The 13,412-nt window shown below is 43.7% G+C and overlaps 1 protein-coding gene across 1 annotated transcript in view; it reads left to right on the plus strand.

Moving 5' to 3' along the window:
* The first annotated feature begins 351 nt into the window (after positions 1-351).
* COLEC12 (collectin subfamily member 12) overlaps positions 352-13,412 on the plus strand; it is a 203,938-nt gene continuing 190,877 nt past the window's right edge. The window contains exon 1 of the mRNA XM_073679131.1: positions 352-721. Coding sequence (XP_073535232.1) covers positions 715-721 — 7 coding nt within the window. The 5' untranslated portion in view covers positions 352-714. The remainder of the gene's footprint in view (positions 722-13,412) is intronic.

Here is a 13,412-nt window from a genome sequence, read left to right on the forward strand (position 1 = left end):
AGTTTTACTTTTAAACTATACAGTCATATTTTTTGATACATTTTTTCCATTCATTCATTGTATCTACTTTTGGTCCTGATATACTACGTCACCGATTATATTAGACGTGAAACCAGTTAGGCTTCACCTATGTTATCCATTTGATCACTAATGCGATCCAGACGACCATGTAAGCTCAGTACAGTAATATTATCCTGGTGCTTCATCTTCCTCCTAGATGGAGGAGATATGGAGGGGTCTGGTATGTTACATGCTTCCTCCTCACATCACTGTGGGACACATCTCCTCAGCCTCCTGTTGTGACACCCAGAAAGTTCTAAGAGGAGGAGATGGGGAGTGGTAGACCCTGAGACACATTTGTACAAATGCACATGGTTGCGGAAGACGTTTGGGCTTTTCAGATTCCCCAGTGTTTGACTTTTATAGTAGGAGGCTGTATGTCTGTAGGTGACAAGTTGCCTGTATGAGGCAGAGCTGAGACTGGACTGAGTAGTCAGAGCTGTGTGATGACAGAGTAGGAGGAGGCTCAGCAACAAGTCCAGCCTGAGACTATAGGAGCATCTTTCGGAGTAAGACTGTGGAAGCTGGGGAAGAGCCCCTCACTCGTCATCTGCAGCTAGCCCTGTGCAATATGGACATATAACAACCAGGCTTCAGCTAACACCTCATTAACAACACCTCAAAACTTCCAGCGCTACCCCCTTCTGCGCCAACATGAAAGGTAAGAACTGTTCACCACAGCTGCTCTGCCCCACCATTCCTCAGCTGAGGCCAAGTGTACAATGTGCGCACTGACAGAAGTGGGGCACTTCTAAGGTCCATGGCATCATACAGAGGCAGCGGAGCTGAATTCGTCATTAACTCTTCATATGCATGTAGCAGGGCTGTGTTTGCCATTTAGCTTTTTAGTTCTAACTTGGGCAAATGTGTTAGGGGGGATTTATGAATTGTATTTGTTATTGAGTTAAGTGATTTGCCACAGCTAGTAATGTTGTAATCTGCAGTTTTACATAGGACTGTAACTAAGTAGAAAAAGTTGCTGAATCTTGATTTGTCATGTCGTTTACAACATCTCATCCCACAAAATAAATGTTCTAGCACGTTAATGCAAAATGATCACAAACCCTAGGCCAGGTGAGACATCTGTACGTGTCCGGCCTGACAGCGGGTTTATTAACCCTGAAATCATGTCATCATAAATATGACGCCGTCAGGTTGTCGAAGAGACCCATGGTTGTAACATGGGCACAACAGCGCACCCTCTATATGCTATATGTTTAACTGGACCCATTCTGTCATTAGACTTTCCTAAAAGTGACGCCCCAGTTGTGGCTCAACTAGCCACACCCCTTTTTAAAGGCAAGGTCACAATTTTCCTAAGCAGTTAAAATGTTTCTGATATTCGATAAATAAACTTTAATACAGTTTTTTCCTTTGTTTTACTATTTTGCAAAAACTTTTTTTCTTTTTCTCTTAATGAGCATAATTTCACAGAACCCCCTTCCTGTAGCTGGATTGTGAGTTTGCGGACCACTTGCAACAAATACTTGATTAATGGATTTTAATGGGCCCTTTATCGTAATGGGAATAATTGTACAGCGGCTAACCACAGTAATAGGATCCCTGCTATCAACTGAGATCAGAGAGATGCACAATCTGTAAATGGGTTGTCCAAATAGTACATCCCCTTTAAGTAAGGACCCATTAGTGAACGGGTTTTCCTGTTTGTTCACTTATTCCCATATGTGAAGCCCTGTGCGAGGTGTTTAGAGCGGCCAGTCCTGCTTTACACTGCGGTTCTCCCTGCTTTCCTACTACAGCCCTGCACTGGCGATTTCGTGATGTGCTGTTTTCCTCTGCACATCTGGAAATGGTTAGATGCCAGTGGAGGCAGGACTGGCTTGTGAAATAAATTTGGCATCCATCTATCCAGGATCCACTGACTGGAAAATATTTGCTTTCTTTTACATATGCAAGATCTGAGAGTAAGTGCAGGATACATGTTGGAAACATGCTGGTCCAATTAGGTTGGTGAAATACAGAGTATCTAGTCCAGACTAATGTAAATGCTGGTGATTTAGGAACATTACGAGGGATTGTAAGGGTTATAGACGTCATTAAAGACAAACAATGTATTTATTAAAGCGGAATAATGTTTTAATTGTAGCTTTCGGAGTCCTGAGGACATCCAGCTTATTATATAGCAGTCTGTAAGCCGCCAAGTGCTTAAAGTAATATGTTCCAGATTTATAAATAAAAAGACTCTCTGATGCCAGAGATCTAGAAAGGGTTAAATATTCTATAGTCATATTAATGTTATATATACCGTGCACAAATAGGGAAAAACAATAATACCGTATAAAAAATATCATGGCTCCTTGATTCCTGTAAATGTCATGGCATAGCGTAACATGAAGCTTGTGGGCCCCAATGCAAAAGTTCCAATGGGGACCCAAACTTTTGCAAGTCTTTAATAGTAGTGGACTTTTCATATGGGCCAAAAGCACCTTTTGGGCCCCCTGGGCTCCAGGGCCCGGGTGCGATTGCAACCGCTGCACCTATTATGTTTACATCCCTGTCTACAGATGTAATGTATCTAAGAGCCTTTCCCCATTAATTGGAAAAAGCAGAATATTGCAATTGTTAGGCTTATACATTTTTGCGCACCAGTTAAATTTGGTGAACCTGTATGAAAATAGGACTTCACTTAAAGGGACATTCCAGTAAGAGCAAGGATGGGTAATGGTTGATCCCTACCACTTGGAACTCCCACCAATCACAAAAATGGACTTTGTAGTGTCCTGTCCAAATAGCATTGTGGTGGAGTATGTGCAACACACCTCCATTCATTGACTATGGGATTGCAAGAGATAGTTAAGTAAAGTACTCGGCTACTTCTAGCAGTCTCAAAGACAGTGAATAGAGCCGTGATGCACATGCTCAACCCTCAATCCATTTAGCTGGGGCACTGTGGAGTTGTCCTGGGTGCGATGGTGTCCACTGTGCTTTCTGCGGTCTAGTGGATTACACACAGGGGTTGTTCCCCATAGCTTAAAAATATTGGTGGACTGGTAAACCAGTGAGAACTTCAAAGAGAGCAATGACAGAAGTGGTCATTCATTGCATTAGGAGTTGGAGAACTGGGGACCCTATATGTTTTATTCTAGAAGGTCACTACCTATCTGTATTTGCCATGAGAGAAAGAGATTAAGGCAAGTGTTCACAGATGCCACCTGTTCTTACACCCTTGATGCTGTGGGGGAAAATGGCCAATTAGACACAATATTTATTGTAGTGGAGACAAGGGGACAAATGGGGGGGGGGGTGGGGGTAAGTATATATGCAACACTGTATAGAGATTATATACTTGTACATGGGTTTGTGCCTGCTGCAATAGTGCCATATGGATACATAGCCATGTTGCATTATCACTGCGGACCTCCAACAGTGCAATTGTTGCAAAGATGCTTTAGTTAAAGCGACCCTCCACGCTGGGACTGAAAAGTGACTATACATTTGTCATGTACAGACTCCGTTTGCCACCTGCTGCCTCCTCCACTTAAATCAAAATACCATTCCTCTTGCATCAAAGATTACCACCTCTGTGACATAGGAGGTACAGTAGTAAATCTAATCCACATCTTTCCTGCCTTTCCTGTGTGTCAGATAAGAGAGGTAAGTGAGGAGTGCTTTGGATTACCACTGGACCATCTTTAGCCAGTGTGACCGTCATTTTGGATGCAGGAGGAGCAGAACGTCGAAGTGAGCAGAGGAGGCAGCAAGTTGTAAATACAAGGCACCAAGTAGGATGTTGAACATGAGAAATGTACTGTCAGTCACTTTTCAGTCCCTGGGCGGAGGATTTCTTTAAATGGACACTGTCAGCGCAGACTGGCTGTTCAAACCAAGTACAAGTGTCCGGTGCATCATGGCATGGCCGAATATTTAAGTGCACCGTCCCACCTGCTTGGTTTCCATCTATCTCTGCCCTTCTCTAACTATGAAGCCAGAGCTGTCAATCAAAGAAGAGGGGGTGGTGGAGATAGAAGGGGAAACAAGCAGGTGGGAAGGAGAGTTTAAGCTCTTACAGACATATGATGTACTGGTACATCATATGCCAGCTTCCTGACTTTGATGCAGGCTCGCAAGCCAAATAAGCATCTTTCTCGGCAGATGATGGCTGTGTTATTCTGCCATCATCTGCCTCAAACAGGCTCTTAATCTGTGACAGCGGCATTTGATGCATGTCGACAAGGGGGAGCGATGGGTTGTCATGACAGCCAATAATCCCCGTGCCTGTCATGACGATACTCCTGTGAAAGGGAGACCGTGATTTTTGCTATACATAGCAATTCTATTGTATTGCTGAGTATATTACACATATTTGGTATCGTTGCGTTCATAAAAGCCTGATGTATAAAAATATAAAATGGATTAAACCCAATCAGTAAATGGTGTATTGAGAAAAAAATGTCATTTTTTTTTTTTTTTTTTTTTTTTACAAATTTCTGATTTTTTTCACCACTTAAATTTTCCCAAAAAAACTATACATGTTTGGTATCTGCGTAATCGTACTGACCTGGAGAATCATATTGCCTGGTCAGTTGTAACATACATTGAACATGGTAAATAAAATAATTAAAAAAAATCAATTGCAGAATTGGTTGACCGCACTGCATAGTGCAGAAGGACCTGCAATTTCAAGAAACCTTTATAGAACCCCTTAAGGACTGGGCGATTTTCCATTTTTTCGTTTTTGTTTTTTCCTCCCCTTATTCTAAGAGCCTTAACTTTTTTATTTTTTCATCGATATAGCCATGTGAGGGCTAGTTTTTGTGGGACAAGTTGTAGTTTCAAATGACACCATTAATTTCATCAAGTGATGCACTGGAAAGCGGGAAAAAATTCAAAGTGTGTCGAAATACTAAAAAAAGTGCAATTCTGCAATTGTTTTTAGGATTTTTATTTACAGCATTGATTTTATAGTAAAACTGACCTGGTCAGTAGGATTACGCAGATGCAAAACATGTCTAGTTTTTGTTTTATTTAAGTGGTGAAAAATAATTCTGTAATTTGTAGAAAAAAATTTTTGCTTGTGTCGCCACTTTCTGAGAGCCGTAACATTTTCAATTTTTAGGCTTGCACCCGGAGCTGATGTTTTTATTGATATAATTTTGGGATAGATATAATGTTTTGATCGCCTGTTATTACACTTTTTTCTGTTGTTTAGCGCCCGAAAAACTGCCATTCTGGCATTTTGATTTCTTTCTCTTTAAACCGTTTACCTATCGGATTAATTTATTTTATATTTTGATAGAGCAGATCTTTATGAACACAACGATACCAAATATGTGTATTTTTTATTTTTTTTATTTCTTAATTTTTAATGGGGAAAAAGGTGGGGTGATATGAACTGTTATACTCTTTTATTTTTTCATATTTGTTTTTATTTTTTTGTTACTTTTCACAGTATTTGTTAGTCCCCTAAGGAAACTGATTGCTTGTGCTATAAATAGCAGTATGTACAGCTAAAATTATGGTCTCCTATGAACGCCAGCCACAAGCTGGATTTCATTGGAGCATCATGATGACAGACAAAGGGGTCTTCAGTTGTCTTGGCAACACATCGACATCCGGCAATCATATCTAGGGAACACCGATGAGGGGATAGAATGGCGCGTCCCCCTGCCGGCGCGCTGTTAATGCCACTATCACAGATTGCCAGTGTGACGCTCACAGCCCTTCCCTGAGAGATGGGGGGTACTCGGAGCCGGGTCAGATGTTTGGTGGGTTGTAGCCGTGGCCTGGACCCGTTCCGTGCCCAGGGCCGTCACAATAAAAGATGTAATGGGCTTTCAGGTTTTGGTGTTAATCGAGTGGTTCTATTGACTATGCCACCTGTGGTTTCTGGTGATCCTCCACCAGCACTGTGTTCAGTCCTCTGAGGCGGGATGTAGTGGCAGCAGCAGATGGTACTGTAGCACCCTGAGGATTCGGCTGCTACAGGGGTATTGCACCTCAAGCCAGAGGTGTGGTATTCCACTCCCGGGTAAGGATGGAGTGTGGAACTGAGCTCAGTAGGCTGCATGCACTACATACATCCCATTTCCAGGGGACAGATCAATGGTACTCCCACTAGGTATATGTGCAGGTACGATAGTGTCTGTCCCTGGCTGGAGTGGGAGGGGGTTGGAACATCCCAGTAGTGTAGGGGCAGATAGGGGGAGCAGTCTGGGTAATGCTAGGAGCTCATTGGGTGCTGGTCACCTGAGCTCACACATATAGGGAGTATATAAGGTGGGAACCATCTTAGATCAGGGTCAGACAGGCAGACAGTTACCAGTCAGTCTGTTGTAGAGGGTCAAGCAGTCCTGAAAGAAGAGAGAGAGGAGAAGAAAAGGACCCAGAGGGGAAGAAGAGGGAACCCCAAGAGCCCAAATACAACCAGAAGGGTGAAGGGTTGGCACAAGGGTACCGGATCCCAAGCTGGTGGAGGGCACTAATCCTCAGCCAGAGACCGGAGGTTGTGGGCAGGATCTGCCACGACCCCCCCACTAAATCCACTGCGAAGGCACACCAAGTATAGGGTCAGGGAACCCAGAAGAGGTGTACCCACCAAGAGGCCCGAGGGAGCCGGACATAAGTGGATCCCTGGTGGGGAAGGCCAGAGAAAAGGCACGTCAGAGAGGGAGCTCAGGATCACGCTCCGGAATTACCTGAGGGTTGGCCGAGTCCAGGACCTGGTGGACGCAGCACGGCTCGGGCGGTCACTCAAGGCCGGAGTGACCAGCACAACAGCAGTAAGTAAAAACCCTGAACTGCACAGCCCGACTCTGAGTCTTATTACCACCCTCACTGCACCACCACAACCACCACCCTCTACAACTGACCCCCTGAGGCTATACCCCTCCCGTTGGGGGTTATACTACCAGAAGCTGCACACACACCACCAGCCTCAGCGGACCCTGCTGCAGCGGCGGCCGTATTGACCGCAAATCAACGGGTGGCATAGTCGACACTAAAGAACATCCAGCAACATCTGTAGGACTGCCACACACTGAGCTTGACACCCTGGGCACGGACCGGGTCACCGCCACTCGGAGACTACAACCCCCATCTGATCCGGATCCGGGTATCCCCCAAACAACACTGGCCCAGGGGGCGCGTCAGTACTACTCCCCACAGGCAGAGCAGGGCCTCAGGGCAGAGGGAACAGGAGGATGGGAATTGTAGTGGGAGCTGTGGTGCGGTGTCGTGCGGTGCCGCGTTGCAATAAGAAACCGGAGGCCATAGGGGTAGTCTTCCAAGCTTTACTCACGGTAGAATACACAGCTGCAAGGCTTCTCCCTGCTCCTCACGGCGCGCTGCGGCCACCAGGACCGGGGGTCCAACAACCTCCGAGTAGTTCAGGTGCTTTGGTCAGGACCCCGCACCAGAGTGTTCCTAGACATTCCCACTAGGTCCTCTCCTGTCCGTATGTGGTGCGTGTTCTAAGGCCGGGTCTCCCTCTGGACTATGCACAGAACAAGGGTACGGGTGGCAACTCCGCTCCGTCCGTTACCCGGTGGGATCCACTGAGCCTCCGGGCTTCTCCGACTAAGACTTAAAGTGACAGAGTCAGATATCGGGGGCCGGTACCCCTCTTGCAGCAGGAATCCCTCTGACTAGGCCAGAATAGTGAGGACAGGTGGCGTATGCCGCTCCGTCTGCACCCCCCTGGGATCCTTTTGCCTGCAGAGCTTTACTCCTCCGCTCCCCTCCAGGCCTTCTTAAGTAAGGACCTTGACCGGGTAGAGACAGCCGTTAACTCTTGCCTGCTCCTCGACTCAAGGCCAGAGTATGAGGACTGTGTCCCCATCAACTGCAGGTTCACACAGAAAGCCACGTTCAGTGATGAGATCACAATCAAAAGACGCTGAATTTAAGATGGCTGGCTATTAAATATGAATTATTAAGTGTAACCTAAATGTGCGTCCTCCACCCTCACCCACTACTAGGTTCCCCCTAACTTTGGTTCCCCCATCTCCTCTTATCCCGGCTGGGGCAGCACCCTGGTGCATATAAGCCCCCCAGAGGCGGGAGAGGTGTGGTGATGAATGCAGAGGTGGGGTCCTGACAGCTGCACCATCCTTACCTCGAAGGAGAGATACCACATCTCATTAAAGAGATGCAGTACCCCTGTGGCGACCGAACCCTCAGGGACGCCACACCAGCGGCATTCACTAACTGCAATAGATGCAGAGGTTGCAATCGCACCCAGGCTCTGGAGCCTAAGGGGCTCAAAATGTCCCTTTGGCCTATATGAAAAGACTAATGCTATTAAAGACTTGCAATAATTGAGGGCCCCATTTGAACTTTTGCATTGGAGCCCATAAGCTTCTAGTTATACCACAGGTTCTTAGATTAATTTACTCAAACTCTCCCTGCAGCCTCTTTCAAACATATTAAGGCCATGTTCACGTGTCAGCATTTGATCAGTATTTTCAATCAGTTCTTGTAAACTAAAACCAAGAGTGGACCAATGAAAGAAAATTATATTGGAAACACTTTCACCTTTTTGGCATTTTTCACCCAATCCTGGTTTTGGGTCAAATAATGATGTATGGGAGTGTCCTAAAGCTAGGGCAGAGGGTGGACAACTAAAACACTGTTGTGTTACAAAAGCATTTTGACGCTCCTCTTACTCACTGAAATCAGTCCCCACAGTTCTACAATCAACTGAGGGGTATTATTGAAAATTAGAAGTGTTAAGAAACCACAGACACAAACTTCAGGCCACATAAAATTACAAAATACTGAGTGCTGAGGCACAAAGTGAATAAAAGTCGCCAACTCTCTACTGACTCATCCCAGGAGAACTTTACCTGCCAGGTTGGTCTAGGCCCCTGGTTCCAGTGAAGAGAAATTTTCATGCTTCAGAGTACCAAGACATTTTGAGCAATTCTATGGTTCCACTTTGTGAGAACAGTTTGGGAAATACCCTTTTCTGTTTCAGCATGACTATGCACCAGTGCTAAAAGCAGAGTCCATAAAGAATCATTGGGAGAGTTTAGTATGGAAGAACTTGACTGTATTGTATAGAGAGTTGACCTCAACCCCGTCGAACGTCTATGGGATGAAATAGAATGGAGATTGTGAGCCCAGCCATTCCATCCACCATCTGTGTCTGACCTCACAAATGCTCTTCAGGATGAATCGGAAACATTCCTACAGACACATTCTAAAATCTTGTAGAAAGCCTTCCCAGAAGAGTGGACTCTGTTATAGCTGCAAGGGTGGAAGAGGGGAGACGGACAGCTCCATAACAAGGTCTATGACCGTAGAATGTGATTTCATAAATTGTCCTGTAGGTGTTATGTGTAGGCATCCCAATGCCTTTATCGACATAGTATCATAAAATTGAAATGAATCAATTTGCATATTGTTCTCTTCCAAAGTGAACCCCAAACAAGTCAAACTAATTTTCTCAATGTGTGACAGACAAACCTTAAAAACCTTAAACAGATTGGGAGCTAGTTAGTAACTCTGTCAATTGTGAACCTGTCAGATTAATTCATACACCTCTAGAATGATATTATCTTACTTAATAGATAGCATTCCATTACAAGTCTAGACTGAACCTTTTCCATCTACATTGTCATACATGTGTTTCTTTCCCTCCTTCTAGTGAAGTGTAAGTGTAGGTTGTATTCTTGACTATAGGCTTAGCACTGTCTGACCAGACTTTCATACCAGCATTGATCTAACCAGTAAAAATTGGTGGACTTGCGAAGGACTTGGCAATAGGATGACCGAGCCAAATATCTAGTGATATTTCTGTTTGGCCAATGTGTGTGATCCAGCCCTCATCTGTGCCATTAGTAGAGATGAGCGTTGTTCTACTCGAACTGTTCGCCAATCTCAAATTCGAGCTGTTTTGGGCGGTGTTCGAGCCGTTCGGCGAACACGAACAATTTGAGAAAAATTCGGCTGTTCGAGGTTATGTTCGATAACTGTTCGTGCACCAAAATCATAACTGGATTTTTTCTCAGTAATGATGAAAATTAATGTTAATACGCAGTTTGAGTGTACAGCGGGGTGGGGGGAGGGGCAGGGGATGGATCTCTGCAGGAACAATGAAGATCTCCATTTTTGTTTTCTCTTTCCTGCATTTACAGTGGGGAGGTGCAATCTGTCAGCCTATCAGCAGCGCACACACGGAGCGAAGTGCTTTTTTTCACACAAGCAAGGGCATGTGTCATTGGCAGTGTATGTCACATGTCCTTGCCCTATAAGACCAAGCCATTTTCCCCGTCGCCACCATTTTCTCACTGCTGCAGCTGCGTGTTAGACGGCACCGCTGTTGCTGTGTGCGCTATACCTTGTTAATTTCAAGCCAATTTTCGCACAAATCTACAGATAGCTTGGGAGTAGGGAATAGTTGTGATTGCAGTCCTTTTAATGACTAGGTTACAGCATTTCCTACGATTTTTATCAGGCAGGTCTGTGCTCTTAAATAGATAGATTGTGGGAGTAAAGACTAATTGTAATTGCAGTCCTTTTCAGGACTAGGTTACATCAGTTCCTATCAGTTTTTGCCAGGCAGGTCTGTGCCAGTGCTGTGCAAGTTTTTTTCACAGCATTTGGCTGAATCTAGCAAAGCTAATCCTTTTTGGCCTATTGCAGAGTGTGTTAGTCAGTGGAGTAGCCTATCTGTGTTGCAAGATATACCACCTGTGTATAGAATACCAATTTTTTTACTGCACCTAGTGAAGTAAAATCTTTTGGGCATAGCATCATTCTATTAGTCCATCTATACTGACCTCCATCAGGTTGCAAATTGAATATAATTTTTTTCTGCATCTAGCTCTGAAAAAATATTGGGCTTCTAGCTGTGTGTGGGACTTGTTGTATTAGTCCATCTATACTGACCTCCATCAGGTTGCAAACTGCATATATTTTTTTCTTCATCTACCTCTGAAAAAATATTGGGCTTCTAGCTGTGTGTGGGACTTGTTCTATTAATCCATCTATACAGACCTCCATCAGGTTGCAAACTGAATATATTTTTTTCTGCATCTACCTCTGAAAAAATATTGGGCTTCTAGCTGTGTGTGGGACTTGTTGTATTAGTCCATCTATACTGACCTCCATCAGGTTGCAAACTGAATATATTTTTTTCTGCATCTACCTCTGAAAAAATATTGGGCTTCTAGCTGTGTGTGGGACTTGTTGTATTAGTCCATCTATACAGACCTCCATCAGGTTGCAAACTGAATATATTTTTTTCTGCATCTACCTCTGAAAAAATATTGGGCTTCTAGCTGTGTGTGGGACTTGTTGTATTAGTCCATCTATACTGACCTCCATCAGGTTGCAAACTGAATATATTTTTTTCTGCATCTACCTCTGAAAAAATATTGGGCTTCTAGCTGTGTGTGGGACTTGTTCTATTAATCCATCTATACAGACCTCCATCAGGTTGCAAACTGAATATATTTTTTTCTGCATCTACCTCTGAAAAAATATTGGGCTTCTAGCTGTGTGTGGGACTTGTTCTATTAATCCATCTATACAGACCTCTATCAGGTTGCAAACTGAATATATTTTTTTCTGCATCTACCTCTGAAAAAATATTGGGCTTCTAGCTGTGTGTGGGACTTGTTGTATTAGTCCATCTATACTGACCTCCATCAGGTTGCAAACTGCATATATTTTTTTCTTCATCTACCTCTGAAAAAATATTGGGCTTCTAGCTGTGTGTGGGACTTGTTCTATTAATCCATCTATACAGACCTCCATCAGGTTGCAAAGTGAATATATTTTTTTCTGCATCTACCTCTGAAAAAATATTGGGTTTCTAGCTGTGTGTGGGACTTGTTGTATTAGTCCATCTATACTGACCTCCATCAGGTTGCAAACTGAATATATTTTTTTCTGCATCTACCTCTGAAAAAATATTGGGCTTCTAGCTGTGTGTGGGACTTGTTGTATTAGTCCATCTATACAGACCTCCATCAGGTTGCAAACTGAATATATTTTTTTCTGCATCTACCTCTGAAAAAATATTGGGCTTCTAGCTGTGTGTGGGACTTGTTGTATTAGTCCATCGATACTGACCTCCATCAGGTTGCAAACTGAATATATTTTTTTCTGCATCTACCTCTGAAAAAATATTGGGCTTCTAGCTGTGTGTGGGACTTGTTCTATTAATCCATCTATACAGACCTCCATCAGGTTGCAAACTGAATATATTTTTTTCTGCATCTACCTCTGAAAAAATATTGGGCTTCTAGCTGTGTGTGGGACTTGTTCTATTAATCCATCTATACAGACCTCTATCAGGTTGCAAACTGAATATATTTTTTTCTGCATCTACCTCTGAAAAAATATTGGGCTTCTAGCTGTGTGTGGGACTTGTTGTATTAGTCCATCTATACTGACCTCCATCAGGTTGCAAACTGAATATATTTTTTTCTGCATCTACCTCTGAAAAAATATTGGGCTTCTAGCTGTGTGTGGGACTTGTTCTATTAATCCATCTATACAGACCTCCATCAGGTTGCAAACTGAATATATTTTTTTCTGCATCTACCTCTGAAAAAATATTGGGCTTCTAGCTGTGTGTGGGACTTGTTCTATTAATCCATCTATACAGACCTCCATCAGGTTGCAAACTGAATATATTTTTTTCTGCATCTAGCTCTGAAAAAATATTTGGCCTTCTAGCAGTGTGTGGGACTTTCTCTATTAGTCCATCTATACTGACCTCCATCAGGTTGCAAATTTAATATAATTTTTTTCTGCATCTAACCCAGCCAATAGTTTTGGCCTAATACCACAGTTTGGCCACTCAGCTGTGCTCGGTTCCCATCCATTGTTTTTTTGTGCAAACAACTCCAGAGTTGTTAATTAGTTAACCACCAAAATGAGTGGAAAAAGGCCTGCTGCTGGTGGAAAGGGGAATAGGCGTGTTGGGAAGGGGAAAAAAGGTTGTGTCCGTGGGGTAGGTGTTAAAGCAACAGTAACATCTGCAGAAGAAAGACCATCTTCCAGCCAAACTAAAATGTCTACTTCTTTTAGCGGACAATGTGATAAGATCCCTTTCTTACGGCCACACCAATCGCTACAAATTCCAGATGAGGCACAAAAACAGCAGGTGCTTCAATGGATATCAAGTGCTCCTTTAAGTGGGCTCTCCTCCACATCAACTTCAACATCACAAATACTCCAGTCCTCAAAGGTGTCACTCCAATCGCACTTGCTTCCTCACAGCTCCCAAATCTCCAGCTGCTCGTCTGAGTATGAGGTAGAACAGATGGTTGAGTCTGCAGATCTGTTTACTCATACTATAGCCTGGGAATCAGAGGTCGACTCCAGCGCTTCTGTGAATCCAGACGAGGAAATGATCTGCACTGATGCCCAGAATCTTT

This window comes from Phyllobates terribilis, unplaced genomic scaffold (genome assembly GCF_046119375.1).
Source record: "Phyllobates terribilis strain yellow unplaced genomic scaffold, ASM4611937v1 Scaffold_4__5_contigs__length_816908805, whole genome shotgun sequence".
Lineage (NCBI taxonomy): Eukaryota > Metazoa > Chordata > Amphibia > Anura > Dendrobatidae > Phyllobates > Phyllobates terribilis.